General features: G+C 40.8%; 1 protein-coding gene across 6 annotated transcripts in view; it reads left to right on the top strand.

Annotated features, from left to right (window-relative positions):
* USP15 (ubiquitin specific peptidase 15) overlaps window positions 1-27,604 on the top strand; it is a 100,216-nt gene that overhangs the window by 45,012 nt on the left and 27,600 nt on the right. For all 6 annotated transcript variants that reach the window (XM_081957003.1, XM_081957004.1, XM_081957005.1 and 3 more), the window contains 9 exons: window positions 9,096-9,240; window positions 14,622-14,795; window positions 15,127-15,285; window positions 19,727-19,951; window positions 21,554-21,637; window positions 21,726-21,820; window positions 21,951-22,142; window positions 23,285-23,400; window positions 25,518-25,790. In XM_081957003.1, the coding sequence (XP_081813129.1) occupies window positions 9,096-9,240; window positions 14,622-14,795; window positions 15,127-15,285; window positions 19,727-19,951; window positions 21,554-21,637; window positions 21,726-21,820; window positions 21,951-22,142; window positions 23,285-23,400; window positions 25,518-25,790 (1,463 nt within the window). The remainder of the gene's footprint in view (window positions 1-9,095; window positions 9,241-14,621; window positions 14,796-15,126; window positions 15,286-19,726; window positions 19,952-21,553; window positions 21,638-21,725; window positions 21,821-21,950; window positions 22,143-23,284; window positions 23,401-25,517; window positions 25,791-27,604) is intronic.

Here is a 27,604-nt window from a genome sequence, read left to right as displayed (position 1 = left end):
CCATTGAGAACTACACGTTGAGTGCGGTTGGTCAGCCAGTTACCAATGCATCTGGTGGTGATGCTGTCTAACCCACATTCTTCTACTTTATCTAGTAGTAGGTTATGGTCTACCTTATCAAAAGCCTTACTGAAGTCCAAGTAAACTATATCAACGGCATTCCTCTGGTCCACTAATTTTGTCACATTATCAAAGAATGCAATAAGATTAGTCTGGCATGATCTGTTTTTGACAAATCCATGTTGGCTTTTGGCTATTACTTTGTTTGCTTCTAGGTGTTCGCAAATTCGTTGCTTGATTATTTTTTCCAGAATCTTTCCTGGTATTGAGGTTAGGCTGATAGGTCTGTAGTTTCCTGGATCTAATTTTTTCCCTTTTTTGAAGATGGGAACCACATCACCTCTTTTCCAGTCCTCTGGTAGTTCCCCGGTGTTCCAGGATCTCTGAAAGATATAATTCAGTGGTTCTGAGATCTCGTCTGCTAGTTCCTTCAGAACTCTGGGGTGTAATCCATCCGGTCCTGGTGATTTGAACTCATCTAGGGTAGACAGGTGCTCACTTACCATTTTCTTCCCTATTTCAATTTGTGTTCCTAATTTTGTGGTGCTGCTTTTGATAGGTTGGACTGTTTTATCCCTTTGTGTAAAGACAGATGCAAAACATGAGTTAAATAGTTCTGCTTTCTCCCTGTTGCTTGTCACCTTCTTGCCACTTTCTCCTAGCAATGGACCAATTGTTTCCTTAACTTTTTTCTTGTTTTTAACATGTTGGAAGAAGCTTTTTTTGTTAATTTTTACTTTTGTGGCAAGCCTTTCTTCATTGTGAGCCTTAGCTTTCCTCACTTCATCTTTACAGGCTCGGGCTATTTGCTGATATTCTGCCTTAGTTATGTCCCCCTCCTTCCACTTTTTATACTTACTTTTTTTGTCTTTCAGTTTGTCAGATAGTTGTTTATGCAGCCATGCTGGTTTCTTTTGGGAGCTGTTGTTTTTCTTCTTCATTGGTATTGTGTTAGACTGGGCTTTTCTAATCTCATTTTTCAAAATTTCCCAAGCTTCTTGAGTTGTTTTCCCCTCGAGGATTCTCATCCATGGAATTTTTCCCAAGCTCTCTCTAAGTTTATTGAAATTAGCTTTCTTAAAGTCCAAGACTCTAGTTTGACTTTGTTCTACTACTTGTGTTTGGATAATGTTGAATTCCAATATTGCATGGTCACTTGCCCCCAGGGTTCCTATGGCTTCAACACCTTCTATCATTTCCTCTCTGTTAGTGAGAATTAAGTCCAGTATGGCTGATCCCCTTGTTTCCTTCTCTACTTTTTGGAAAACAAAGTTGTCTGCTAGGTTTGTTAGGAACCTGTTGGATCTTCCACTTGGTGCAGAGTTTGTTTCCCAGTTGATGTCAGGGTAGTTAAAATCTCCCATTACTATTGTGGTGTGCTTCCTACATACCTTAGTTAGCTGACTAGCAAAAAGTTCATCTTCTTCCTCTGCTTGGTTGGGTGGCCTGTAGTATAGACCTATGGCAATGTCATTTCCCCCACAACCTTTAATATTGACCCAAATGCATTCAAGATAGTTCTCATTATTGTTGTGCTCTATTTCTGTAGAAACATAGTTATTTCTTATATATAGTGCAACTCCACCTCCTCTTTTATTTGGTCTATTTCTTTTAAATAATTTAAATCCTTCTAGCTGTATGTTCCATTTGTCAGTTTCATCCCACCAAGTTTCTGTAATGGCAATAATATCATATCTGCCCTCTTTTACTTGAATTTCTAATTCTCCCTGTTTATTCCTCATACTCTGTGCATTGGTATATAGACATTTGAGTCCATTTTGATTGACCTTGTGTTTACTGTCTACATAACCTGTATTATGCCTGACTGCCCCTATTTTCTTGCCACTTGTGTGATTCATGCACATGGTATGACAATCACTATTACATGCTTGGTTTTGCTTGACAGCAGGAGTGATAATCTTACCCACACACACATCTATGTTACATGCATTTATAACCCTATGAATTTTAGTTTGCTGGGGACAGAGATGTTCTGTATCTATTAATTCTCTGTCCCCGCTCTTCAGTTTAAATGTTTATCAAGAAAATCTGTGAATTTAATGCCAAGTAACTCAGTTCCTTTCTTGGATGGGTGCAACCCATCTCTTTTGTACAGTTTTTCATTGGACCAGCTACAGGCTTCATGACTAATAAAACCAAAGCCTTCCCTTTTACACCACTCCTTTAGCCAAACATTAAACTCTGCTACACGCTGGCCCTTCCCTTTTTGTTCCTTATATACAGGTAAAACCTCTGAAAAGATAAGCCTACAACCTATACTATTAAGTTCATACCCCAAGTTCTGGAAATCATTCTGCACAGAAAGTACATCTTTCTGGGATAGATCATTAGTGCCAAGATGTATAATAGCATCAACGTCACAGTCCTTACTTGCATTCTTGACTATCTTAAGAATACGCCTCTTGTCTCTGCTGGCAGTAGCACCTGGCAGACACCTGACCTCTTTTAAAACCTCCTTATCCTCTCCTAAATTAACATCTCTTACGATTGAATCACCAACCAGAAGGTGACTTCTCTTTTTACATACCTTGATCTTCTTCTGCGACTGATGTGTGATACCTGGTTCCCCTTTTCGCCTTTCCGAAGAAAGTTCTTCGTTTTGGACCACGATCCCCTGCTTATTTGAGTCATCATTATCACAACTGCCTTGACCTATCTCTTTAGTGTCCCCATTAAGGTCAGCAAGGGCACTATATCTGTTTTGCTGGGTCACAGCAAAAGCTTTGGGTTTATGGTTCACAGCTCTCAACCTGCCAGATCCCACAGTTGTCCAGACAGCTCTTCTCCTGCAAGATCTTTGTGGTAGAGGGGGCTGATAGTGTGGCTTCACCATAGAGTGGAATGGCTGACGTAGACACCTAGTTTCTGCTTGGAGAGCACAGATTACAGATTCTAGATAGGTAATCTGCCTATGTAGACTCGTAATTTGTTTACAAAGGGGACAGTATCCAAATTTGAAAAGAGTACTGCGAAAGACAGGTGCAAAACAGCTATTACATTGAACTAAGCCAGTCATTTTGAAATAAATAAAATCACAATCTCAAACACACTAATCCAGAATGTATTATTGCTATTTTGGTTTATAGATATATGATTCTTGTGACTCACCCCCTCCTTCTCTCCAGCAGCTCCAATCCTAGCTTCAGGAAGGTTCAAATGATATGACATCATATCAACTATATGCCATTAACAATATTAACATATTTCATTTTATTCTACTGGTAAATCCTTTTCTTTCTTTCCTCCTTATCTAACCATTATCTCTTGGTCTCTGAAACTTCACTTCTTTTATATTCTCTTCTTTCCACCATTCACCTAGCTTTTTCTTATTTTTGTAATTTCTATATTTTTCTCCCTTTTGATTTGATTGTTCTAATAACTTTCCCCAAGTTTTTCCCAATCTTTCCCCACTATTTTCACCTTTACTGTTTAATTTTTCTCCTTGTCTACTTTTAGTGTACCACTATACATCCCACTCAGTGGTGAGATACGACCGGGTGTACTGGTGCCTACTGGGAGCACTAGGTACCGTTCCGGTACGGTGCTCCAGAGGGCCCACCCGCCTGCACTCCCTACCTGTATTTGAGCTTTTGGGGCTTCCGTGCATGCACATGGAGCGTACAGCACCTGCGCGATGCTGCATTGAGCAGCTGAGCATTGCTGAGGCGTTGTGGAGCTTTCAGGTGGTAATGCATGCGCATGCTGAGCGCGTTCATGTGGTGGACGCCTGGCCCCGGTTGCACCAGGATCCGGAACCCACCACTGATCCCAGTGTAGTCATCTATATATTTTTCTTTTGTAGTATCTTCTTTCTTCTGTAATATCTTCTTGTTCTTCATTTGGTCACTTTTCTATGTCCTTTTCTCCACCCTGATCTAGGTGCTCCTTCTGAATTTCTATTTTTTCTTTACCCCTTAGTGTTTTTTAACATGTCAAGTAATTCATCATATATCCACAGTTCCATAATGCCTGCTTGGCTAATTTAACAAATTGTTAAATATTTTTCTGTTATAGCACCTTTATTTAAACTTTTAAGTCCATTAACCTTTTTTTCCGCCTTTTTATTTCCAACGTATAAAGTCCAGCTCCAACTTTAGTCCAATCCAGTCCACTTTTCAGTATCTTCCAATAGTAAGTCAAATGCACAATACTGTTGCAAAAACAAGTCCACCACTTCAAAGGATCTTCCAGTTATCTGTTACTGTAGTCGGTCAAAATCTGAAGCTGTTCTTTTCTTTGTTATTCCTCTATTAAGTCTTGTAGTATTCTTTTCACACTGCTAGATGTCTCCCTTTCCACAGTACAGTCTGATCAGCTGGCTGTCAGAAGCTGTCAAAGTTCACTTTAATTCTCAAAAAATAGAAAAACGGTAGAAAAAGAAAGAAAGGAATTCTCCCCCCGAATTCTCTGGTTGATTTAAATGTTTCCAATTCCAATTTTGGGAATGAAATTTTTGTAGGGCTTTCTGTTTTAGTCTCCGCTTTGTCCTTTTTCCTCCATTTAAATCCTTACCATTTAAAGCTTACTAATTAGCCACTAGCTCTGCTCTGGGTCTCTTTTTTAGTTCAAATTTAAAATCCCTTTACCTTTGGGTTGGTCACTCTCTCACCTAAGTCCAATGCCCTGCTACAACACCGCTCCTCCTCAAACAGCTTAGTCCAGTTGTCCCAACTTTGAAGCGGTCATTTAAATATGGCTGCCGCCTCCGCTGTCAGTTTGGAGGACTTTATCTCTGACTGCCGAGGAACTGCTGGTTCTTCTTGGCTGTACGAGATGTTCCTCCTTTTACCCCATTCCTTCAGAACGGTTCTAAACCTAAAGGTCCCCTGGCAGTGGTTTGTCCGGCTGAGTTTTTGCAGAGTTTGTCAGAGCTCCACTATTTCCCAACCAGTCTCGTCGCAACGCTTCTGGCTTCTCCCCAGTTTTAGTCCTTGAAGGATAGAATCTCTGGCTCTCTGGAGGATGAGGGTGTCCTGATCCATGTTGGGGTCGATCTCATAGCTGGGGCTAAAAGGAACCAGTTGTTCAGGCCATAAGGCTTGGGCAACTTGATTATTTTGGGTGCCATGTTGTTTAGCAGCTTTATAGTGTACTATGGTGGCCTTGATAACTTGTTGTTTTTCCTCAGTAGATAGGAATGCCAACAGGAGAGTAAAAATGTCAGGCACATTAGGTCTATGAGTAACTATCAAACATTGAACAAACTCCACATAGCTTGTGGGGGGGGGGTACTCCGTGTAAGGGGGAAGTCCTGTGTACAATTGAAAAGATCATTGGTGACAAAGGGTGTATGGACAAACACCAGTCCATCTTTCATAGGAACTTGTCGAAGGGGAGCTAGGACTAAGGGACCCGGTTAAGGGTTTCCCTGCGCAGGTACATAAGTCTGTCCAGTTCTGGTGTGAGGAGGAGTTAAAGCTGTCAGTTCAACATTCCAGGCAGCTCAAGCTATCAGTTTTGGATACAGAGCTTGAGCTGCCTGGGATGTTGAATTTTGTGGATTAGGCTGGGACAGCTGCAATGTTGTTTGACTCACTTGAGCTTGTGGATCAAGCTGAGGAGCTGTTGAGCATGCTTGATCCTGCAAGGCAGACTGTGCTGCTGCTGGAGGCCCCTGAGCCGTTAAAGGCACAGCGTTTATATCAGGGGAAGGGGGAGTGCTATAACATGGTGAGGGAAACTCCTCTGTCAGTTTGGGGAGCTTTTTCCCTTTTTTGAAAGTGACAAGGGGGCAAATTTTAGAAGAGGGTCTGGGAGTTAGCACACATTTTCTGAATGTCTGGGCAACAAAGGAGATTGAAGAATAAACTCATGTAGAGCTTCTTTTCAATTTGTCCATTGGTGGCCAGAAAATCAGCAAATTTGTTGACAAAATCTAAGTCAAAGCTGCCTTCTGGAGGCCAGGTTCCTATCTTAGGGCTAATAGAGTAGGTTAGCTAGACAGATGTGGAGAATGTCAACTCCTAAAGTTGCTATAGTAAGGAAAGGGGAGGAGCGCATTCCACACATACTTTCGGCTAGAGTCAGATCTCAGATTACCACAGCAGACTTGAGAGGGGTGCACCCCATTGAGGAATGTGATTTATGACACAGATTGAGGGGAGGGAAGAAACGGGGGTAACGTTCAGCTATAACTCAAATAAGGCTAAGATCTGACTGCAAAAAATAGTATTGCCAAAATGCTCCTAATAAATGAATGGTTTTCTTTTGAAATTTGACTTGGGGCTCATGAATCAATTAGGGCATTTTTTTGAAACCTGACACAGAGGGTTTTTAGCTTCCTTTTTTAAAGAGCAACCTTTTTCTCTGCAATAGGCTTTACTATGTCCTAATGGGTTAGCACACAGTCCAGAGGGGAACACGGCTCTATTTTTCTTACTTGTTCCAAACAGGTTGCCAGTATGGTTGCCCATTGTTTTTTTTCTTTCTGAGGGGATTTTCCTGACTCAAGCTTGAGGCCTGTCCCTTCTTTTTCCCTAAAGAATTTCTCAGGTTTTGTTAATGGGTTTTGAGTTGGTTAAAACCCTCCCCTGAATCTCAAGTTTTCTATGGGGATTTCTCAGTAAGGGGGGGGGGGGGTTCTCAGGCTTCCCTAAGCTCGGAACTGACAAAACTCTCCTTTTTTCAAAAGGATTTCTCGGGCTCCCTCACTGGCTCAGAGTTTGGTCAGACCCCCTCCTTTGCATTGCAGACTTTTATGTTTATTCCAACAGTCACATGCCTTTCAACATGATCCACTCTGGCTGATCTTCTTGTGAATAATCAGAAATGCAGATTGGATCTCTGCTCTCACTCGGAAGGCAAACCTTTAGTAGGAATTTCCCTCTTCTCATTCATGCACACACAAGGCAACACTTCCCTCCCCACCCAAAGAACAACAACAAAAGGAAAAATAAAAAATCTCCACTCACCTAGCAGTATACAACTTTCCCCACTACCGAGTTCAAGCCTCAGTTAGGGTGTTCATGTCCGGCTGGAATCAGGATCTGCTGGTGTTCAGCCAGGCAGAAGTCACCAGTCCAATAACTTGCCGGGAGCCCTCTTTGATGTCAGTGGCCCACACCAGTTTTTCCTGTCCACTGTGGTGAAGGCCTGCGAGCCACAAAGGGATTCGGCTTTATGGGAAGCCAAATGTGGCCACCTTGAGTCCCATGTACGTTGGGCACCAGATGTAGGGTCCAATAATAATATGTTTAAGCTCATAAATGCCAAACAAGAAACTTAAACAGAGACTTGAATAACATAGCATTTAATCTTGATCAAGGTTAAATGGTCAGCTGTTCCAAACGCATACAAGATACATGCAGAGAAGAGCTGCACTTCAGAGAAGGTGTAGCTCCTTTTTATACCGTCAGAAACATCATAATTATTTCAGCAACACAGGAAGTGCAACCTCTATACTTCCAGGACGTTCACTTTACAGCTTTGATACACTAAAACAATGTTTTCTTTTTACTAATTTCATCAATCATGAATAAGCTTCCTACTATAACTATTATTTTAACAAGAATGGTATCAATTGTATGGATATTGTAATTAAAATGTTAATTTAAAAGCACAAAAACTTGAGCAGGGGTGCTCAACCCCCCCCCTTCCAAAGGAAATAAGAACCCTTACCAAAATTGATTTGACTATTCACTTGTTTAGTTTCATAATATTGTATGTAAAATACTGGAAAAAATTAGGAGAGGTTGTTAAAAACATAAATATTAGGCATTATTTATGCTTTACTACTAAAATTGTTTCTTCACAGATTTATAGAAATTCTATTTTTATATATATTGTAAGTTCAGTATCTTAATTAATCCCCCCACTCCCTCACTAGAATATATTAACAATATTTTTGTCATATCTGTTTCAAGTTTATACTGGTGCATATTTTCAGTATTATAGTTTTTAGATCTCTAATGATGTATCAATGTTTTTTTCCCTTAAATAAAAAGTTTAGTGTATAGAGTATGCACCAGTAAAAAAAAACCGTATACATGACTATTTGAATTCCAGGTTGTGTAATGTATATTTAATTGGCAGCCTGCATAGTAAAGATTCCATAACGTCTAGTCTGCTGTGTCATAAAAATTGTTCTAATGTAGAACTAGAAGATGGCTTTTATTTTTGTATTATTTAACAATCGTAATTCTAATATTCAGATTTAAATGGGAAAATGTATGTAGATTACATTTATTACATCATTTCACTGTTGGGTAGTTAATAAACTTGTATATTAGCACAATGAGTTTTTTCCTTTAAAAATATTCATTAAATTTAAGTAAGTTTACTGTTCATTTACTGTATATGCACAGGTGCAGCTACTACCTGTATAACCTACTATTTTCAGTCTCACATCTCTATATCTGTGGCTGGAATGTTGATACAATTACTTGTGCTTGTGTCATGTAAATTTCACTGACCCTTGCATATGTCTATAAATCCATATGCAAGCAAAAAATATATATTCTGAAGAATGTGGTGCTTTTTATGTTTTGTACTTCAGTTTTTTAAAGTATTTTTATCTTTTAATGTAATATAACATATTATTTAATTCCCAAAATATTCCCTATTATAAATAGATCATATCTGTATATCTTGAAATTATAAAACAAATTAAAATACAATGCTTAAAGATATTGAATGGAGTCTCTATTATTCCATGCTTATTACCTCATTTTGTGCTGATATAGTGGTTAATCTAAAAACAGAATTATAATGCATTTAGCAGTTTCTGATATCCTTGGAAATCTTTATATCTTGCCTGTTGCTAAAGTTTTGCTGTTTCCAGCTTTTAGCATTAACAGTAGCAGAATTTATACTATATAGCTGGTGGTGCCAAAAAATTTAATTTTTCAATTGAAATATTAAAAAATACTACTTTTTAAATCGAAACTTGAAAAAGGTTTGAAGAATTCTTATTGTTACTGTGTTTAAATTCAGAGTCTAACTATTTCAGCTACATGTGCATTTAAGCTAGACAGTCATAGTTCATGCAGTTACAAAGTAAATATGTTTTCTTCCAGCATGAAAAATTCAAACTACTGCCTTCCTTCATACACTGCTTATAAAAATTATGACTACTCAGAACCAGGAAGGCACAATGAACAGCCCGGTCTTTGTGGTCTAAGTAATTTGGGAAATACATGTTTCATGAATTCAGCAATTCAAGTAAGTGTTTCATGTCAAATAAGATTTTACTTCATTATATAAAGAGCTTTTAAAATGGAGACTGCTAGTAGAATGGGTACTTTTGGTCCTGCAGTATTATCAGAATTTCAAATTTACATTGATTTATGTGCTTATTAAATGCATATAAATTATTAAGAAGCAAATAGTTATAGAATCTTGCTTGGCTATGACTTGATTCCTTGATATTTATTTATTGTTTTTATATCATTTCTATCATACCCACTAATCAAAAACTGTTTAAAAACAGAGCCAAGGACCAGGAGCATAAGAAAATAAACAGAGTGGAGAACCTTTAAAAACAAAATACTTATGAAGGAAAGTAAAGCTGACAACTCTATTGCATCTGTTATATTTCATTTGGTGCATGTAGTTGAATCTCAATTCAAATGTTTTCACCCAACCTTTATCTTGGTTGGAATTGATATGAAGAGACACATGTGCATTAGTTGTATATTTTCCCATAACTTCAAATAACCTAGGCCATCAGTTTCATGGGTAATATGAAGAATGCAATAGAACTTTATACAGGTAGTCCTTGATTTATGATCACAATAGGACTCCCAAAATGTATCATTAAATGGTGTTATTAAGTGGGGTATCACATGATGACCAGACCCAATTTTATGACCGTTTTGCTGCGGTTAAGTGCAGGGGTGGGTTTCTGCTGGCATTACTGCCGGTTTGGTGCGCAGTAGCCTATAAATAGGTCTGTGCATGCCCAGAACATTTAAAAAGGTCAAAAAAAGATGTTGCCGCTGTTTAATGTCTGAAACTCAGCAAAGAGCTGAACTGAAAAGCAATCACTTACTCCACTACTTTCCCTGGAATCAGATATTGATAAGAGATCTCTAATTGCCCTCTAGGTCCATGTTTTGTGGTGGTTATTACTGTTACTATTAGTTTCTCTGAATAGACTTATACCACCTTTTTTCTGAAAAGAGATGAACTTTCATGTGTAATCAAACCCTTATTAAATATTATATAGCATCTTGATAAAGGTCAAATACAGTTTTAATCAACTTAGTTATCTAATAAGAATAGTCTGGGTGATTTTCTTTTATTGAGACTGCATAATTGTAGAATCAAAATTGCAATTATTGTGAACAGTTTTACAGTATATCAACATAATCTTCTTGTCACATATGGACATATAATTTTATATCATCTTTGCCTCTAATCTAAATTTGGTAGCCTTTAAAATACTTAATATTTCTATCCTGAGAAAACGCAATTGTGGAAAAATTCACTACTCTGCATTATTTCAATAAAATAGGTTTAATTGTTTAATTTAATTGTTTAACTGTTGGCTACGCCCGGTCGTTTGTACCAACCCCCGCAGCCTAGGTGGTCAGGAACTACAGAGCCAGGGCCTGCGGCTGATGCTTTGCAATGCAAGGTCCGTAACCAACAAGGCCCCCCTCATTAGCGAGTTGATCTCGGAGGGGGAGCTGGACCTTGCAGGGATAACGGAGACCTGGTTGGGCCACGAGGGTGGTTTACCCCTCGTGGAAATGTGCCCACCGGGTTTCCGTGCATTCCATCAGCCTCAGGCCCTGGGTAAGGGTGGTGGGGTGGCGGTAGTTATACGGGATGGTCTGGAACCGAGAGAGTTCACTGTTCCTCAGATACCCGGTTGTGAATCCCTAGGTGTGAAATGGGGCCCAGGGAGGCAGTTGGGCCTGCTGATTGTATACTTGGCTCCTCGCTATACATCAGCGGCCCTGCCCGAGCTCCTCGAGCTGATCTCAGAGACGGCGGTTGAGATCCCCAGGCTTTTGGTCATGGGGGACTTCAACCTGCCGTCGACGGGAGCAGCATCTGAGGTGGCTCGGGAGTTCATGGCTTCCATGACAGCCATGGGCCTGACCCAATTAATTCAGGGCCCCACACACGAGGGCGGTCACACACTGGACCTTATTTTTGTATCTGAACAGTGGACGAGTGATCTGGGAATAGGGGACTTAGTCATTACTCCCCTGTCATGGTCAGATCACTCATGTCTCCGTCTCGACTTCCCTTCCGCTACCCCCCCACCGCGAGGAGGCGGAGCCAGCCTCTCCAAGCTGGTACCGCCCCAAGCACCTGATGGAACCGGATAGGTTCCAGATGGAACTTGGGCCACTACCTGTAGCCCTGACCCGCGCTCGGTCGGAGGACCTAGTGGCCGCCTGGAATACGGCGGTGGCTGGGGCCTTGGACCGGGTTGCGCCTTTGCGACCTCTCCTGCGGCAGCCATCCACCCGAGCTCCTTGGTATACCGAGGAGCTAAGGGTGATGAAGCGCCATAGGAGACGTCTAGAGAGCAGGTGGAGATCCTCACGCTCCGAGTCTGATCGAACACAGGTAAGAGCCTATTTACGGACCTACCTTGTGGCATTGAGAGCGGCCAAACGTAGACATTGTGCCGCTCTTATTGCGTCCGCGGATAACCGCCCTGCTGCCCTGTTTAGGGTGACCCGCTCTCTCCTGTCACAGGGGACGCGGGGGGCACCCTTGCAGGGTAGAGCAGAGGAGTTTGGGGAATATCTGCAGGACAAAGTCGCTCAGATCCGGAGCGGATGGGCCCCCTCCAGTGGGCCGGACGAGCCGTCAACAGTGAGTCTTGTGAGACCATTCTGGGAGGAGTTTGACTCTGTTGCCCCCGAGGATTTGGACAGGTTGCGTGGACGGCTGCGACCCACCACATGTTCAATGGACCCGTGTCCCTCCTGGCTGGTACTGGCATCCTGGGAGGTGACACGAGGCTGGCTTCTGGGCCTGGTGAACGCCTCATTGGGTGAGGGCTTCCTACCAACTGCCTTGAAAGAGGCGGTGGTGAGGCCCTTGCTCAAGAGGCCTTCACTGGACCCAATGGAGCTGGCTAATTATCGTCCAGTCTCCAACCTTCCCTTTTTAGTGAAGGTTGTTGAGAATGTGGTGGCACAGCAATTTCCACGACACCTTGACGAATCCGAATATCTAGACCCACGCCAGTCCGGCTTCCGACCCGGGCACAGCACAGAGACAGCCTTGGTCGCGCTGGTTGATGATCTCTGGAGGGCCAGAGATAGAGGTTGTTCCTCTATCCTGGTCCTATTAGACCTCTCAGCGGCTTTTGATACCATCGACCATGGTATCCTATTGCGCCGGCTGGAGGGGATGGGAGTCGGAGGCACCGTTTTGCGGTGGTTCGGCTCCTACCTCTCCGACCGGTCGCAATGTGTGTTGACAGGGGGGCAGAGGTCGACCCTGAGGTCACTCACTTGTGGGGTGCCACAGGGGTCGGTCCTCTCGCCCCTCCTGTTCAACACATATGTGAAGCCGCTGGGAGAGATCATCCGTGGTTTTGGGGTTGAATACCATCTGTACGCTGATGATACTCAGCTGTACGTTTCAACCCCAAATCACCCCAGCGAGACTGTCGAAGTGATGTCCCGGTGTTTGGAAGCCGTCGGGGTCTGGATGGGGGACAACAGACTCAAACTCAACCCCTCCAAGACTGAGTGGCTGTGGCTACCGGCACCTCGGTTCAGTCAGCTGACTCCAACGCTGGCCATAGGGGGCGAACAACTGCCCCCTGTGGAACGGGCGCGCAATTTGGGTGTCCTCCTAGATGCCCGGCTGTCAATGGACGACCATGTGGCAGCCGTGGCTGGGGGGGCGTTCCACCAGGTCCGCCTGGTGCGCCAATTGCGCCCCCTTCTGGACCGGGATGCCCTACGCACGGTCACTCATGCACTGGTGACGTCTCGCCTGGACTACTGTAATGCTCTCTACATGGGGCTTCCCTTGGGACGCGCACGAAGACTGCAGCTAGTCCAGAACGCAGCCGCACGGGCAGTCATGGGGAGTACTAGGTACTCCCACGTAACACTGCTCCTGCGCGAGCTGCACTGGCTACCTGTGGTCTTTCGGGTGCGTTTCAAGGTTTTGACCACCATCTTTAAAGCGCTCCATGGCATAGGGCCTAGTTACCTGCGGGATCGCATCCTCCCACATACATCCCTGCGGCCAATTCGCTCTCACAGGGAGGGGCTTCTCCTGGTGCCGTCCACTAGGCAATGCCAACGGGCGACACCAAGGAGTAGGGCCTTCTCTGTGATGGGCCCAATCCTCTGGAATGACCTCCCCCCCGACATTAGAACCACCACTGACTTCCGCTCCTTCCGGCAGAAACTGAAGAGACACCTGTTCCGACTGGCTGGTCTGGCATAATTCTTAATTTCTACCTCCTGGCATATATATTTCCTACTGGTTTTTTAGGGGACTTAATTTTATAGGACACTGGGGTTTTAAATTTTGTATATTTTAAATTATTTATTTAGCAATTACAGTTCTGTCTATTTTATCCTCCTCTTATTTATGTATTTATCCATTTAATAATTTTTAATTGTTATTATGTATGATGTTTTTGATATGGACTGTACACCGCCCCGAGTCCCTTTTGGGAGAGGGGGCGGTCTAGAAGTGCTAATTAAATTAAATTAAATTAAAATTAATAACTAGCTCTTATCTGAATTCAGTTGAATAGCACAAGTTATTTATCCAGCTGCATTCCAATCATCAGCACAAACAGAGCAGCACCATTCCATATAGAAATATTCCAGAGCCTCTGTTTTCTGTTATATTAATCAGCCTAGCACAGCGATGGCGAACCTTTTTTGGCTCGCGTGCCACAAGGGGGGGAGCGCAGGGGGGGGTCATGTGTGGGCGTGCCTTTGATTGGAGGGTTGTTTTAAGCGTTCCGAAGGCTTCAGGGAAGCCTTCAGACGGTCCCTGAAGCCTCCGGAGGCCCTCTGGGGCGCAGGGGGGGGCTCTTTTCGCCCTCCCCAGGCTCCTATAAAGCCTTTGGAGCCTGGGGAGGGCGAAAAATGGCTTTTAAGAGGGTGAATTCAGCTGGCCAGCGCCTGGCGTGCCCTGACAAATGGCTCCGCGTGCCACCTGTGGCACGCATGCCATATGTTCGCCATCACTGGCCTAGCATGAGGACCTTGATGACCTGCATTATATTATTGTTTTGATTGGAATTGGAGCTTAACAGTAAACCACAAATTATCCATTTCTGCATTAATTTAAAATGATCTCAAAATAGTCTTCCCATTCTTACAGGGGAGAAAAACTATGGTAGGTATCTCAATAGGAGTCATTTAGTCGTGACAGAGGCTAGATATTAATTCCTCATTGTTTTATTAACATTCTTTCCAGTCAAGAAACCTGAATGAAGCATGTGTTTATAACTAGTAATGTTTTCAGACCCCAAATCCTAAGGACTAGGAAAAGAAAGACTTGATAAGGAAATATGAAAACTGAAGATGACATTGAGAGGTTCCATTACTATGCATTATACAAAAGTGCTTACTTTTATTCATATTTATTTTTAGTGTCTCAGCAATACACCTCCACTCACAGAATATTTTCTAAATGATAAATATCAAGAGGAGCTAAACTATGACAATCCATTAGGAATGAGAGGTGAAATTGCAAAATCTTATGCAGAGCTCATCAAGCAGATGTGGTCAGGAAAATACAGTTATGTCACTCCAAGAGCTTTTAAGGTATGTGCTAACATAGTTGGATCCTAGAATGCTTAATTTGCTTTCAGTTATATGATTCTTCAAAACAATAAAAATATTAAAAATTTAAAATGTACATATATTAATAAAATAGGCCCTTGAAAACTACACCTGCTTGTTTTTGTTTTTTGTTTTTTTGATGGGAGGTTCCTATAAATTGCAGCAATGACTCCTTTGCTTTTCCTCAATCTTATTTCACAGTATTACAATTATTCATTTTAAAATCCATGAGATTAAAATACATTTTCCTTGATTTAACAAAAATGCCTTTGCAATGTCACATGACTCCACTATAAAAATATTTATTCCCCAGACACAGGTAGGACGATTTGCACCCCAGTTTTCAGGATATCAGCAACAAGATTGCCAAGAATTACTGGCATTTCTTCTAGATGGTTTGCATGAGGATTTGAATCGTATTAGAAAAAAGCCTTATATTCAGCTAAAAGATGCTGATGGAAGACCAGATAAGGTAATGTCCCTTTTAGGTAATAAGCCTACATGATCTGGACAAATGTTATAATTACAAAAATGTATCTAAATAATCTAGACAATTCAATTCACTTCTGTTGCACTGTAATGGTATGTTGGAATGACCTTGGTGAGAGCCACAGCCAGGAAAACAGTCAGATGAAAGGCAGCTTATCCATAAATGGAATGTGGACATGGCAAACATCTCTGAAGAGACTTTCACTAGTTTCTTGGGTTGTAAAGTCAATGTGAGAAAAATGTATTTTTATATCTGCACAATTGTTTTCAGCTTTGTGAGATAGTCTAGACAGGAAGCATGAATTAATTCTATGGTAAGGTTACATTAGGAGAATCTTGCATACTTGAAAATACCTTTGAATATAGATCATCCTGGAGAGGGTCTGTCTATATCAGTGATGGCGAACCTTTTTCGCCTCAGGTGCCAAAAGCACGAGCATGCGTGCTATCGCGCACGCTCGCGTGCCCACCCCACAATTTAATCCCCCCCCCATGCCGTGCCCCCTGCACATGCACACGTGACTTTGGGAGGGTTGAAGCCAGGACAGGCCTTTCAAGGTAAACCAGATCTCTCCTTAGTTTGTTCTAAGACCGAGGTTCCAGAAGGAGAGCTAGGTGTTTCGGGGGGGGGGGACCACTACCTTGGAAGGCTTGAGCCCCTCTGCTTCTTGGGGGAAATAATTTAAGATGTCTTGGAGATGGCCCCAATTGGAAATGTCCTGAAAGAGGCCAGTTGAATATGGTGGCTATTTCTATCCGAAACACACAAGTTTCCAATGCTGAGGAGGGAGAGGCCTGCATGCAGCCCCCAGCAAAAAGAAAAAGGAAACAAAAACCCAGGGCAAGATCCCTTATAAAAAGCAGGACCCCAGCTTTCCATTGAAGCTTCCCAAGAGTTCTAAAGTGAAACCTGCAAAATTTATTCCAGATCAAAACGAATGGAAACACACACGCACAAACCCACCCTTGCATTTATCTTTCATTTTAGCCAGCCCCCAACAAAAAGAAAAAAAACCCCAGGGCAAGATCACTTATAAAAAGCAGGATCACAGCTGGGGGGGGGGGGAGGACAAACCGAACAGAACAAACCAAAAGGAGTACGGAAGATCAAAAATAGGAGAAGAGATCAGCTGAAGAGCAAAAGTGTCTCAGAAGAGGAAAGGCTTCTCAGAAAGCCCCAAGCGCGGCTTTGTACTCCGAGCTCGTCTATTTCAAAGAGGTAGGAAGAAGGGTGTTTTCTGTTTGCTATTCCGGCAGACATATGACAAGAGGCACTCCCCCCCCCCCAACCTTCCTCACCAACTGCTTGGGCCGAGGGTGCAGAGCTTGCAGTGTTAGGCTTCTGGAGGGAATGGATGGCTGGCTCTTCTGGGGGGGGGGGTGTGCTTATCTTTTGAAAGGGGAATGTTTGGCGTCTGGGAAAGCAGAAAGGCTAAAGGGAACCGGAGTATGGGGGCTCCTCCAGGGCAGCCTGTGCAAAGCTGAAGCTCTCCGCAGTGACTTACTTCTCCAAGAGGGCCGTAGCTGTGCTGGGGTGACGCGCAACTTCCGTTTTGTGCCTCCGGAGATTTCAGGAGGCTTTTTTGAAGCCCCCGGAGGCTGAAAAACCGCCCAAATTGAAGGTGAAAATCAGCTGGCCAGCGTACACATGCGCGCTGGAGCTGACACGGGCAATGCCTTGCGTGTCCCCAGAAATGGCTTCGCGTGCCACCTGTGGTACGCGTGCCATAGGTTCGCCATCACGGGTCTATATGGTTGCTAGATGTCAACACTTATTTCTAGATGATAAAACCAGAACTGCCCAATAAACTAAGCACAGGTGAAAAGCATGATGTCATGCTGGGTGTGCACGGATTTCAGCTTTCTGGTCTGAAGAGTTCCCATTCATATTTTTGAGGAAAGAAATTCCTGTTCTGTATACAGAATTTCATCATTGAAACTGTTAAAGAAAAGTTAGGGAGGGGGGGCGACATGTTAATGCTAGATCTTAATTATTAAAGTGTTTGTTAACACTTTGTTATTAACATGCTGTGAGAAAACCTGGCTTGAAATATGGCATCAAATTATTTAAATAATATTTCATTTAACTTACCAGCTTGGGGAAAGACAGAAGGACAATTAAAAGTAGCAAAATACCAGAAAGTGTATCACAGTCCTTTGAACATACTAGATTCTCTATTCCTGTCACCATATGCAATTCTCCCATTCTAGGTGCTTTTTTTCACACAGCCAACATAAAATAGACAGCTCCCTTCTCTACTTCTCCCTCGCCTTTCCTTTTGGCATTGCTCTATATATCTCCTTTTCAATTGCTATTTTCCTATCTCATTCCTATCACATCTACTTGCTATCTACTTTCTTCCCAGTTCTCTCTCTCTCTTCTGTCTGCTCATCATTAAGCAATCCCAATTTGTCCCACTGTTACTCACAGACTGCTTTCTCACCATTCAGAGGCAAGAAGTTGCAGGTTGCTAGAAATGCTTCAGAACCAAGCACTTGTTTTTTTAAAGTTTTTTTTTCAAAACAAACACAACACATCCTTCTTTACATACTGTAGAAAGTGTATCAGTTGGTTACAAAAGGGCTTACGTGCATCTCTTCCACAGTCAACAAATATAATTCATATTAACTCAAATATTTTAACTCAAATATTTATACATGTTACCATCACCATACCTCCATTTTTATTTGACTATAATTCTTTAAACGTCCTTCATCATAAAATATACCAAGATTGAATACAATCTTGTGGACATGGCAAACATCTCTGAAGAGACTTTCACTAGTTTCTTGGGTTGTAAAGTCAATGTGAGAAAAATGTATTTTTATATCTGCACAATTGTTTTCAGCTTTGTGAGATAGTCTAGACAGGAAGCATGAATTAATTCTATGGTAAGGTTACATTAGGAGAATCTTGCATACTTGAAAATACCTTTGAATATAGATCATCCTGGAGAGGGTCTGTCTATATCAGTGATGGCGAACCTTTTTCGCCTCAGGTGCCAAAAGCACGAGCATGCATGCTATCGAATACAAGGTTTTAACAGGATTAATAATAGATTCACAATAACATTTCACCTTTCTCTGGTTAAAAATATACTTCAAAAGAACATCTGTTTGCTTTTCTTCTTATCACTCTCTATAAACAAGCTGTGAGACCTTGAAATGCCAAGCCAGGATAAAAAGTGAAAAAAAATAAAAGTGTTTTGTTTCCAATACACAAGCTTCCAGCCTCCAAGTAGCAGTGTTATTGTTGCAATTTTCTTTGTTTCTTTTTGTATCTTTTTTGTATTTCAAGTTAAAAGAAAGTCCAATTCGTAAATGAGTTAGAAAAACACCCACAGTAATGAAAGAGGAGAATTTTAGTCCATAGATTACAAAGAATAGTAAAAGAAAAAAAATAGAAGGAAACTTAATCCATTCGTTTTAAAAGGCTTGCATAAATTCCATCCGTGAAGATAGCATTTAAAAAGTAAGATAACCCACTGTCCAAAACCATTCCAAATTTAATTCCGCCGCTTATTTCTTCTGTTCTCCAATTTAAATTAATTTTAAGTTTTTTATAGGCAGTCACTTTTAAAACAGTAAAAATTCATCACCAGCTGGAAACACTTTCTCTTTCCATATCCTTCCATTTTGGAGCCGCCCCGACTTCATCAGCCAAATGGCTGGATTTTTTGTCACCGGCTTAAAGAACTTCTCTTGGATCAATCAGGGACTTTGCGATGTCCCTGAGATCAGCAAGATGTATTCTTCCTGTTCACCGTCTCTGCGGGACGGTTTAGGTCCATTTGGACCACTCAGTGGCAAAAGTATCAACTACGATCTCAGAGCATTGAGATCGCATGTCGTCTTGTCGTGACTTCGACTCCTTCCCCACTTGTTTTTAATTGCTCATTATTTTTATGTTACAAGAAATTGTCAGTGGAGTAAGATGATTGATAAATGGAAGCCACCATTTTTTCCATTTAAAAAAGAGAAAAACAAATATGACTAATATGCTTTATGAGGACTGGGGAGATGTCAGTGAATGCTTTCAGATCCTATATTTAGGGAATTAACTATCTCAAATTGGCATTGCATAAATACTGTGGTTAAAGATAAGGCCTTGAACAGTTGGTCCTATTACATATTTAAATAGAATTTTATGCCCAATGGAGACCCTAGAAATTATCATCAACTTTGTTTGAGATAATCTGACATTCATAATGAATATAATATAAAGAGGCTAATGCAGTATATAAAGATACTAAATGTTTATCTTTCCCCAAAATTACTCAGTTACATTTTCTTACTGTAATCTACTGGATAACACTGTTAGGTAGTATATGGTACTTATAGGTATGTGCATGATGTTAATTTCATTTAAATATTTAATGCTTCATATAACTTATTTGTACTATTTTAACTTTGTCTTAATTTAGGTGGTTGCTGAAGAAGCTTGGGAGAACCATTTGAAACGAAATGACTCCATCATTGTAGATATATTTCATGGACTTTTTAAATCTACCCTTGTTTGTCCAGAATGTGCCAAGATCTCTGTAACATTCGATCCCTTTTGTTATTTAACTCTCCCTCTACCTATGAAAAAAGAACGCAGTTTGGAAGTTTATTTAGTTAGACTTGATCCACTTTGTAAACCCATGCAGGTGAGAAATATATGCCATGTTTTATAGCAATAGTTGCTTTAATATGTTAATTGAAATGGAGTTTTATTTATTTTTATGAATTTTAAGTCATACTTTCAATTTGATACTGTGGTCCTTTCTCTTAACTATGCATATAACTTGTAACTTTGTGTAATTTATAGTACCATCATAAAAATGGAAATTATTCATCCCTTGTATCATAATATTCGCTGTTATTATTACTACAGCAATATAACACAATAAGACAGTAATTTGTTATGAATACTAGAACTATTATAAGAAAAAAAATGTATAATATAAAGCATTTTGATTTTTCAATATGATTGATATTAAATAATATAGTTTACAAATATAATTTTCATTTCCATTTTCCTCATAATTTAATCATATTTCTAGTTAATGAATGCAAGAGCCATGTTGGTAGATCTGTGTTCTGTTAAGAAAATATCTGCCTCTCCACTTAGATTACAGAAATTTGGAAGAAAAAAGAAGGTTGGGCTTCTGGGTTAAGCAGCTATTAGTTAAAGATCCCAATCTTTTTATCATAATTTAAGAAAATGTATCTGTTTTAACATTCTCATTATGTTATCTGTTCAAAGATCTGTTTGACTGGACAACTGTATTATTACATTAGATTTGGTACCTGATAGAAGTTAAGGAACAGCAAGCTGCCATTCTCAAGAATCTTTGTATTTTAAATGAGGTTGTATTCCTAAAAGAATTGGCAGAATATGTTACAAGGCTTCCTTTAAGTGATGAAATGGAAAGGCCAACCATTTTGTTCCAGTTTCTACGTCACTCCAAATCATAAGCTTGCAGTTGAGTTTATGCATTCCTCAAAAGGAAATAAAATACATCATTATTGTTTCCAGTTTGTGGTACACTGGAACTCGGTGCTATATAGAGATTCTGGGCAGATTTTGAAAGCATTTGTTCCTGCAAAATGCAGCTTACAATTTCTGCGAAAAAATCCTGTTGTGTATTAGGAAGGCAACCAGAATAGTGCAAATTCAATGCAATATTTTTATTTATTTATTCAGATCTTTTTATTTTATTAAATTGATTTGTTTGGAAAATAATATCTTAAAGGTTCAGCAAACATTAATAATAACATACCGTATTGGAGCGAGAAATACTAGATCAGTTAATAGATGATAATGATACATCATAAATCATATACATAATGGAGGAATATTATGATACTTGAAAAACAGTAGTATGAATTGTAGGCTGATGGCTTTGAGATTCAGATATGAACGTTTTGTTTGAATGCTGCAAGAGGAATAGGCTGTATACTTTTCATGGTAGGCAATTGGATTTTATCACCAAGTTGTTCATTAATAGATTTCCTTTCCACCACTAAATATTTCCTATTAAGCCAATGTCATAGCTAGTAATTCCTTTCCTTTAAAGATGGACTAGCGACTTTGATTCATATATGTTTACAGCTCTTTCAAAAATTAACTCCCTAACTATATTTCTTTTCAAAAGTTCTTTTTCATATAGAATTTTCTCATGTTACTTCAGTATTAAATATTGAGAATTATATCCAGTTATCTTCTTTGTGTTTTAAGAATAACAATATTGTATTTTATTTTCTAGTACAAAGTAGTAGTACCAAAAATTGGAAATATACAAGATCTCTGCATCGCATTATCAACTTTGTCAGGTGTTGCTGCAGATAAGGTATGATAATTCTTAGGTGATTGTACATCAAACTAAATATTATCTATACATCTAAACAAATATAAAATAAATTGTGTTTCTTTTTTAGATGATCGTTACTGATATATATAATCATAGGTTTCATAGAATATTTACAATGGATGAAAATCTAACCAGTATTATGGAACGTGATGACATTTATGTGTAAGTTCAAATGTATAGTCAAAATATTTTTCTCATAAACTGTATGTGATTTAGTTGAATTATATAATATATATCCTAATTTTAAATGAGTATTTTGTGTTTTTGTTTGATTCCATTTTTGTTGCTTTAGATTTGAAATTGCCATCAACAGAACTGAAGATACAGAGCAAGTTGTAATTCCAGTTTGTTTAAGAGAAAAGTTTCGTCATAGTGGTTATAGCCATCATAGTGGTTCAACACATTTTGGACAACCTTTCCTTATAGCAGTGCCTAGAAATAACACAGAAGATAAACTGTATAATCTTCTGCTATTAAGAATGTGGTAAGTGTAAAAGAGAAATTCTACAGTATATTTATCTTTACATTGGAAATATTTGCACATCACAAATGTAGATCTTCTAGCAAAAGGTAAAAGACTTTAAACTGCTTTTTCTGATTCCATGGTTAATCTTAAAAGGAAGGATCAGCAATGTCTGCATTTATTCACTTATTTCATTTCATTTCTACATCCATCTCAACAAATTGCTCTGAGCATATATCATGGATCACAAATGAAGAGGTGATAAGCCGCCTGGGAAAGCAAAGGGAAATAATCAAAGTCATTAAAAAGTGAAAGTTAGAATATTTTGGACATGTGATGCGACACCCAGAAAAATACAGCATATTTCACTTAATCCTCCAGGGAAAGATTGAAGGCAAATGAGGTCCAGGCAGAAGAACACCATGACTTCAAAATCTAAGGGATTGGTTTGGACAAAACTCAGCAGCACTTTTTCATGTGGCTGTTGACAAAAATAGGATTGCCAACATGATCGCCAACATCTGATGACAGATATGGCACAAGAAGAAGATACATCATGGAACATAGAAACAAATTAAAAACAATTTAAACAATATAAAATAATTTCTGGTGGCACAAAGTAGAACTGTTACCATACATGTTAATACAAACAAGAAGTGGGCCCTTTAACACTGGGCCTTTAACACGCTCTGGGCTGTAGGCCCAGCACACAATCTTATGAAAGAGCAGCAGGATTGCGTTCAGTCAATATATGAAAGGGAGAATGTTCCAGTGCGTAGGGGCTATGGCAGAGAAGACAGATCTTCTGGTCCCTACCAGTCCAGTTATACTCCTCAGTAACCTTGTGTCTTAAGGCTATTGGCTATTCAATTAGTAATATTGAGAGATAGTTTGAAGATCATACAAGGACTTCTAAATATTTAAAATAAATTATCCTCGACTATCTGTACATATTGCAAGATAACTTATAACATAAAAATAAAGCAATTTTTACCAAGTAATGCTTTTATCAAGTAATGCTGCTGTAGCACAACAACAAAATACAATTATAGCACTACTCGATTTCCAAACTTTTTTATGGTTAATTTCATTGCATTATATAAATGTTTTTAAAAAGTATAGTAACAAGAAGGTTGGTATAATAATTGATTTGTGCATTTCAGTCGATATGTGAAAACCTCTGCTGAAACAGAAGACAGTGAAGCATCTCTCCAGTGCTGCAAGAACAATAGTATCAATGGTAATGGTCCAAATGGAATTCATGAAGAAGGATCTCCAAGTAAGGCTTGAATTTAAAAAGCTGCTCTAATATTAAACTGTGTTGTCTTCCTTTAAAGCTTATTTTGCCTTGTCAATTGCCTTTCTTGGTTATCCTTAACCCATAATCCTTATTAACATTCTAATAAATGTAGAAAAAGAACGCTCCCTAATATTTATAAAGCTAAAAAGTATAGACATTAAGGGATTTTTTTGTTGTTATACGCTCAAATCTTATTTCATATACTGTTTATTATAATTCACAGTTCGTGTGTACTGTGTTAAAAGTATGTTATTAAAAGAGGTTAATACTTACATGTCTCATGAGATTGCTCTGTTCTTTTTTAAAATAAATGTATTTTATATAGAGAAATTATGAAAGAAAGTGGCTTTGTAATAACAGTGCTCTTCCATCTAATAGAATGGTGCCATTTATATGTATTTTTGTTTCATTAACATGCTATACAATTATAATTATTGGGCTTAAAATAATATGGGCAACACTTAATAAAATTTATGTAAAGTCCTAGCAGAAAGAGTGAATAACATTTTAAAGAATCAGAGTTACTCTTTTTAATAATCCTTTGTAATAGCCTATATAGTCAAATAAGTTGGAAATTGCTTAAAATAGTTTAATATAGAATATATGTAGATTCTTAAGTTTTCTCTTATTGTTCTGAAATATTTGAGTTTTTAGACTATTTACCTCTTCTCAATAGCCAGTGATATCCTCAATCCTATAATATTTAAAGAAATATCTTAATTGATTAGAATTCATATTATTTATTATTCTTAATAACATTCCTTTGGCTTAATAAATCATCCAAATGGAAAGTAAATCAGGTAGGCTTTACCTGTCCTGATTACTCAATCTATATAAATAAAAATGTAATGTTTGTTTGTTCAAAATCTCAAATCTCTGAAAGTTCTTCACCGATTGCTTTGAAATTTTGACACAATGTTACATTCGACTGTGCATGTTTTTATATACATATATTATATAGATGTCACACCTGTGATAGGTAAAAACATGCTTTTTTTGTAAAAAACATGCTTTTTTGAAAACCAGTGCCATCTACTGGATGTAAAAGCAACCCCCTTTATACCATAGCATTCATTTCTTGAATATAGTATATTCGGAACAGTTCGGCCTCTCTCCAGCTTCGCCCCGACGGACCCTTTATATGTGTGGCTGGGCTGCGGCTGCACCCTTTCCCCTTTCTTCCCCTCCTCCAACGAGCTTCGCCATTTCCACCAAGGGGAGCCGAAGCCTTTCGGCCTCCCCCTCCCCTCTCTCTCCTTTCCTCCCGGTAGGTCTTTGCTGTCTGTGGCGGGGCGGCGCCTGCCCTATCCCTCGGCCTCCGCCTCCCACCCTTAAGCTGGCCTCCCCCCACCCAGCCCAGTGGAGCTCCAGAGGAGGTGGAGGCGGAGCGTCTCCTCAGCCTGGCCGGCTGTGTGCGTTCTCCACCCCGCTCATAGGGAGCCAGCTACGGCCTCGGCAAGGCAGCTCTGACGGGGTGGCGGTGGTGTCATCCTGAGGCACAGCGGGTCTGGGGCAGCTGGGTGCCCCGTGAGGCAGGGACTGCAGCGGCGACGGCATCTCTGGATGGGGCCATGGCCAGCGGGGACTGCCTCGCGTCCGCGTCGCCAGGGACGGCTCCTTCCTCCTCCTCCTGCTCCTCAGGTGATGCCGGACCCCTCCTCTCACCGCCACCGCTGAGGGAAACCGGGTCGGGGGTGGCGGATGCCTCCTTCTCCTCTCCTCCTCAGCTCGGCCAGGCCAGGGCCTGTGGGAGCATCCTCCGTGGCGGCTCCTACAGGGCCCACTGTGACTCACTTCCATGCGGGGGCCGCCTCTGCCGGGGGACTTGCGCTTTCTCTTTTCTTTCTTTTCCATTTAACCAGACTGGGCCACAGCAACACGTGGCCGGGTACAGCTAGTGTGAATATATATACAGTTCTGTTAATCTAGTTTTATGCATGTCTTTTAAATTGCAGCACGAACAATTTGTAAATTTGTGTTTCAGAATTTTACATTAGAGATAGTCATACTGTAACTCTTTAATGATCCCCTGATTTTACAATCCACATATCCAAAAGTCAAAGATATTCACTGTATCACTATGTCTTCTATCACAGGTGAAATGGAAACTGATGAACAAGATGATGAATCTAGTCAGGATCAAGAACTACCATCTGAAAATGAAAACAGTCAGTCGGAAGATTCTGTGGGAGGTGATAATGATTCTGAAAATGGATTATGTACAGAGGATTCCTGCAAGGATCAAGTTATAGGGCACAAAAAACGATTATTCACATTCCAGTTCAATAGCTTAGGCAATACAGACATCAATTATGTCAAAGATGATACCAGGCATATACGATTTGATGACAGACAACTTCGACTAGATGGTAAGTTTTATGCTGGAATAAAATGGATTTTTGTAAATGTGATGATTATTATTTGGTCAATAAATAAATAATATTTGTCATCTTTTAGGGCAAATCCTCACAAGAACATATACAATGAAAATGATAAATAGAATATATATATATAGATCTATCCTAGTCTCCCTTTATTTATTTATCAGTACAATTACAACACACACACATTATATATATATATATATATATATATATATATATATATATATATATATATATATATATATATATATATATATATATATATATATATATATATATATATATATATATATATATATATATATATATGTATTTGTGTTACATCAGTACAATTACAACACATTATATATATATATATATATGTATGTATGTATGTATGTATGTATGTATGTATGTATGTATGTATGTTCTGACCCCCTCCCCTTGTATACCAAGACACTCCGACACAAAGTCTCTTCAAAGATGTTTATTGACATACAGGTTCCACCTTGGCAGCAATCCAGCCTGCCAAGGTCAAGATAGCACTCTGGGCAGCAATCCAGCTACAGCGACACCCCTTGGCAGCAATCCAGCTACCAAGCTCCAGATAATCACCTTAGCAGCCAAGGTCCAGGGAACAGATTGACAGTAATCCAGGTAAAACCTTTAGCAGCAATCCAGCCTGCCAAAGTACGACACAGATCTGAGCTTCTCCAACTCCAATGATCAGTTGATTCCTGCAAAGGGTGTGTCCACAAGCAGTCCCTTTATAGTCTGGAGAGGAGTCTAATGATCAGCAGCTGAGAGCCATTACCTCCAGTAATTGCTCAATTGCTCCTTACGCCGGGTAGCACGTCGGTAACGAGCATCTAATAGCTCACTGCTGTCTGACTCACTGTCCTGTGACTCCTCTCCACTGCTCCAAGGCATGACATCAGGAGCCCCCTTCCTTTGGGTTTCACCACTGCTCCATGCCTCAGGCGCCCCCTGGTGGCCAACCAGCCTCTCTGCGCCCTGCTCAGCGTCGGAACCCTGTCCAGGGTCCCCCACCTCCTCTTGAGCCGACTCAGAGGACACCTCGCTGTCGGAGTCTGGTGGCAGCGGCACCGGCACCGGCTGGGCCACAACACTATCCCTCACCGCAGGGCCCTTCCCCCGGGCCTGACGCTCGGGATGCGGTCGAGAGGGAAAACGTCCATGATAGGCCCGCACCAAAGCTGGAGCATGCACAGCCGTCGCATCGGTCCAGGTCCCACCGTCCGAGTCCTCGTCCGCCCAGTCGACCAAATACTGGAACCGACCCTTGAGCCATCTCGAGTCACGGATCCGGGTCACTCTGTGCGATGGCCGTGCGTGCACCTCAGGCGACGACGGCAGGGGCGAAGAGGGACGTCGGAGAGGACAATCCGACCGCTCAGGGATCAGGAGCGAGCGATGGAACACCGGGTGTACTCGCATCGAGCGCGGGAGGGTCAGGCGATAGGCCACCGGATTGATAACGGCCTCCACAGGGAACGGCCCCAGATACCGGTGGTCCAACTTCCTCGTAGGCCGGTGGGACGGAAGATGCTGCGTGGACAACCACACGCGATCACCCACGGCCAATTCCGGCACCGCACGGCGAGACCTGTCCGCCACCCGCTTGTAATCCTCCTTCGCCTGATTCAAGTAGCGGCGCACCATCTGGTGAACCGCCTGAAGCTCAGAGAGGAAATCCTGCGCTGCGGGGACCGGAGAGTCCATGGGGGTGAGAGGGAAAAAACGAGGGTGGTACCCGACGTTCGCCATGAAAGGCGTCGTCCATGTGGAGGAGTGCTGCG

This window comes from Natrix helvetica (genome assembly GCF_964273705.1).
Source record: "Natrix helvetica genome assembly, chromosome: 6".
NCBI lineage: Eukaryota > Metazoa > Chordata > Lepidosauria > Squamata > Natricidae > Natrix > Natrix helvetica.
The sequence above is the reverse complement of the archived record's forward strand: the minus strand, read 5'-3'. Positions and strand labels throughout refer to the sequence as shown.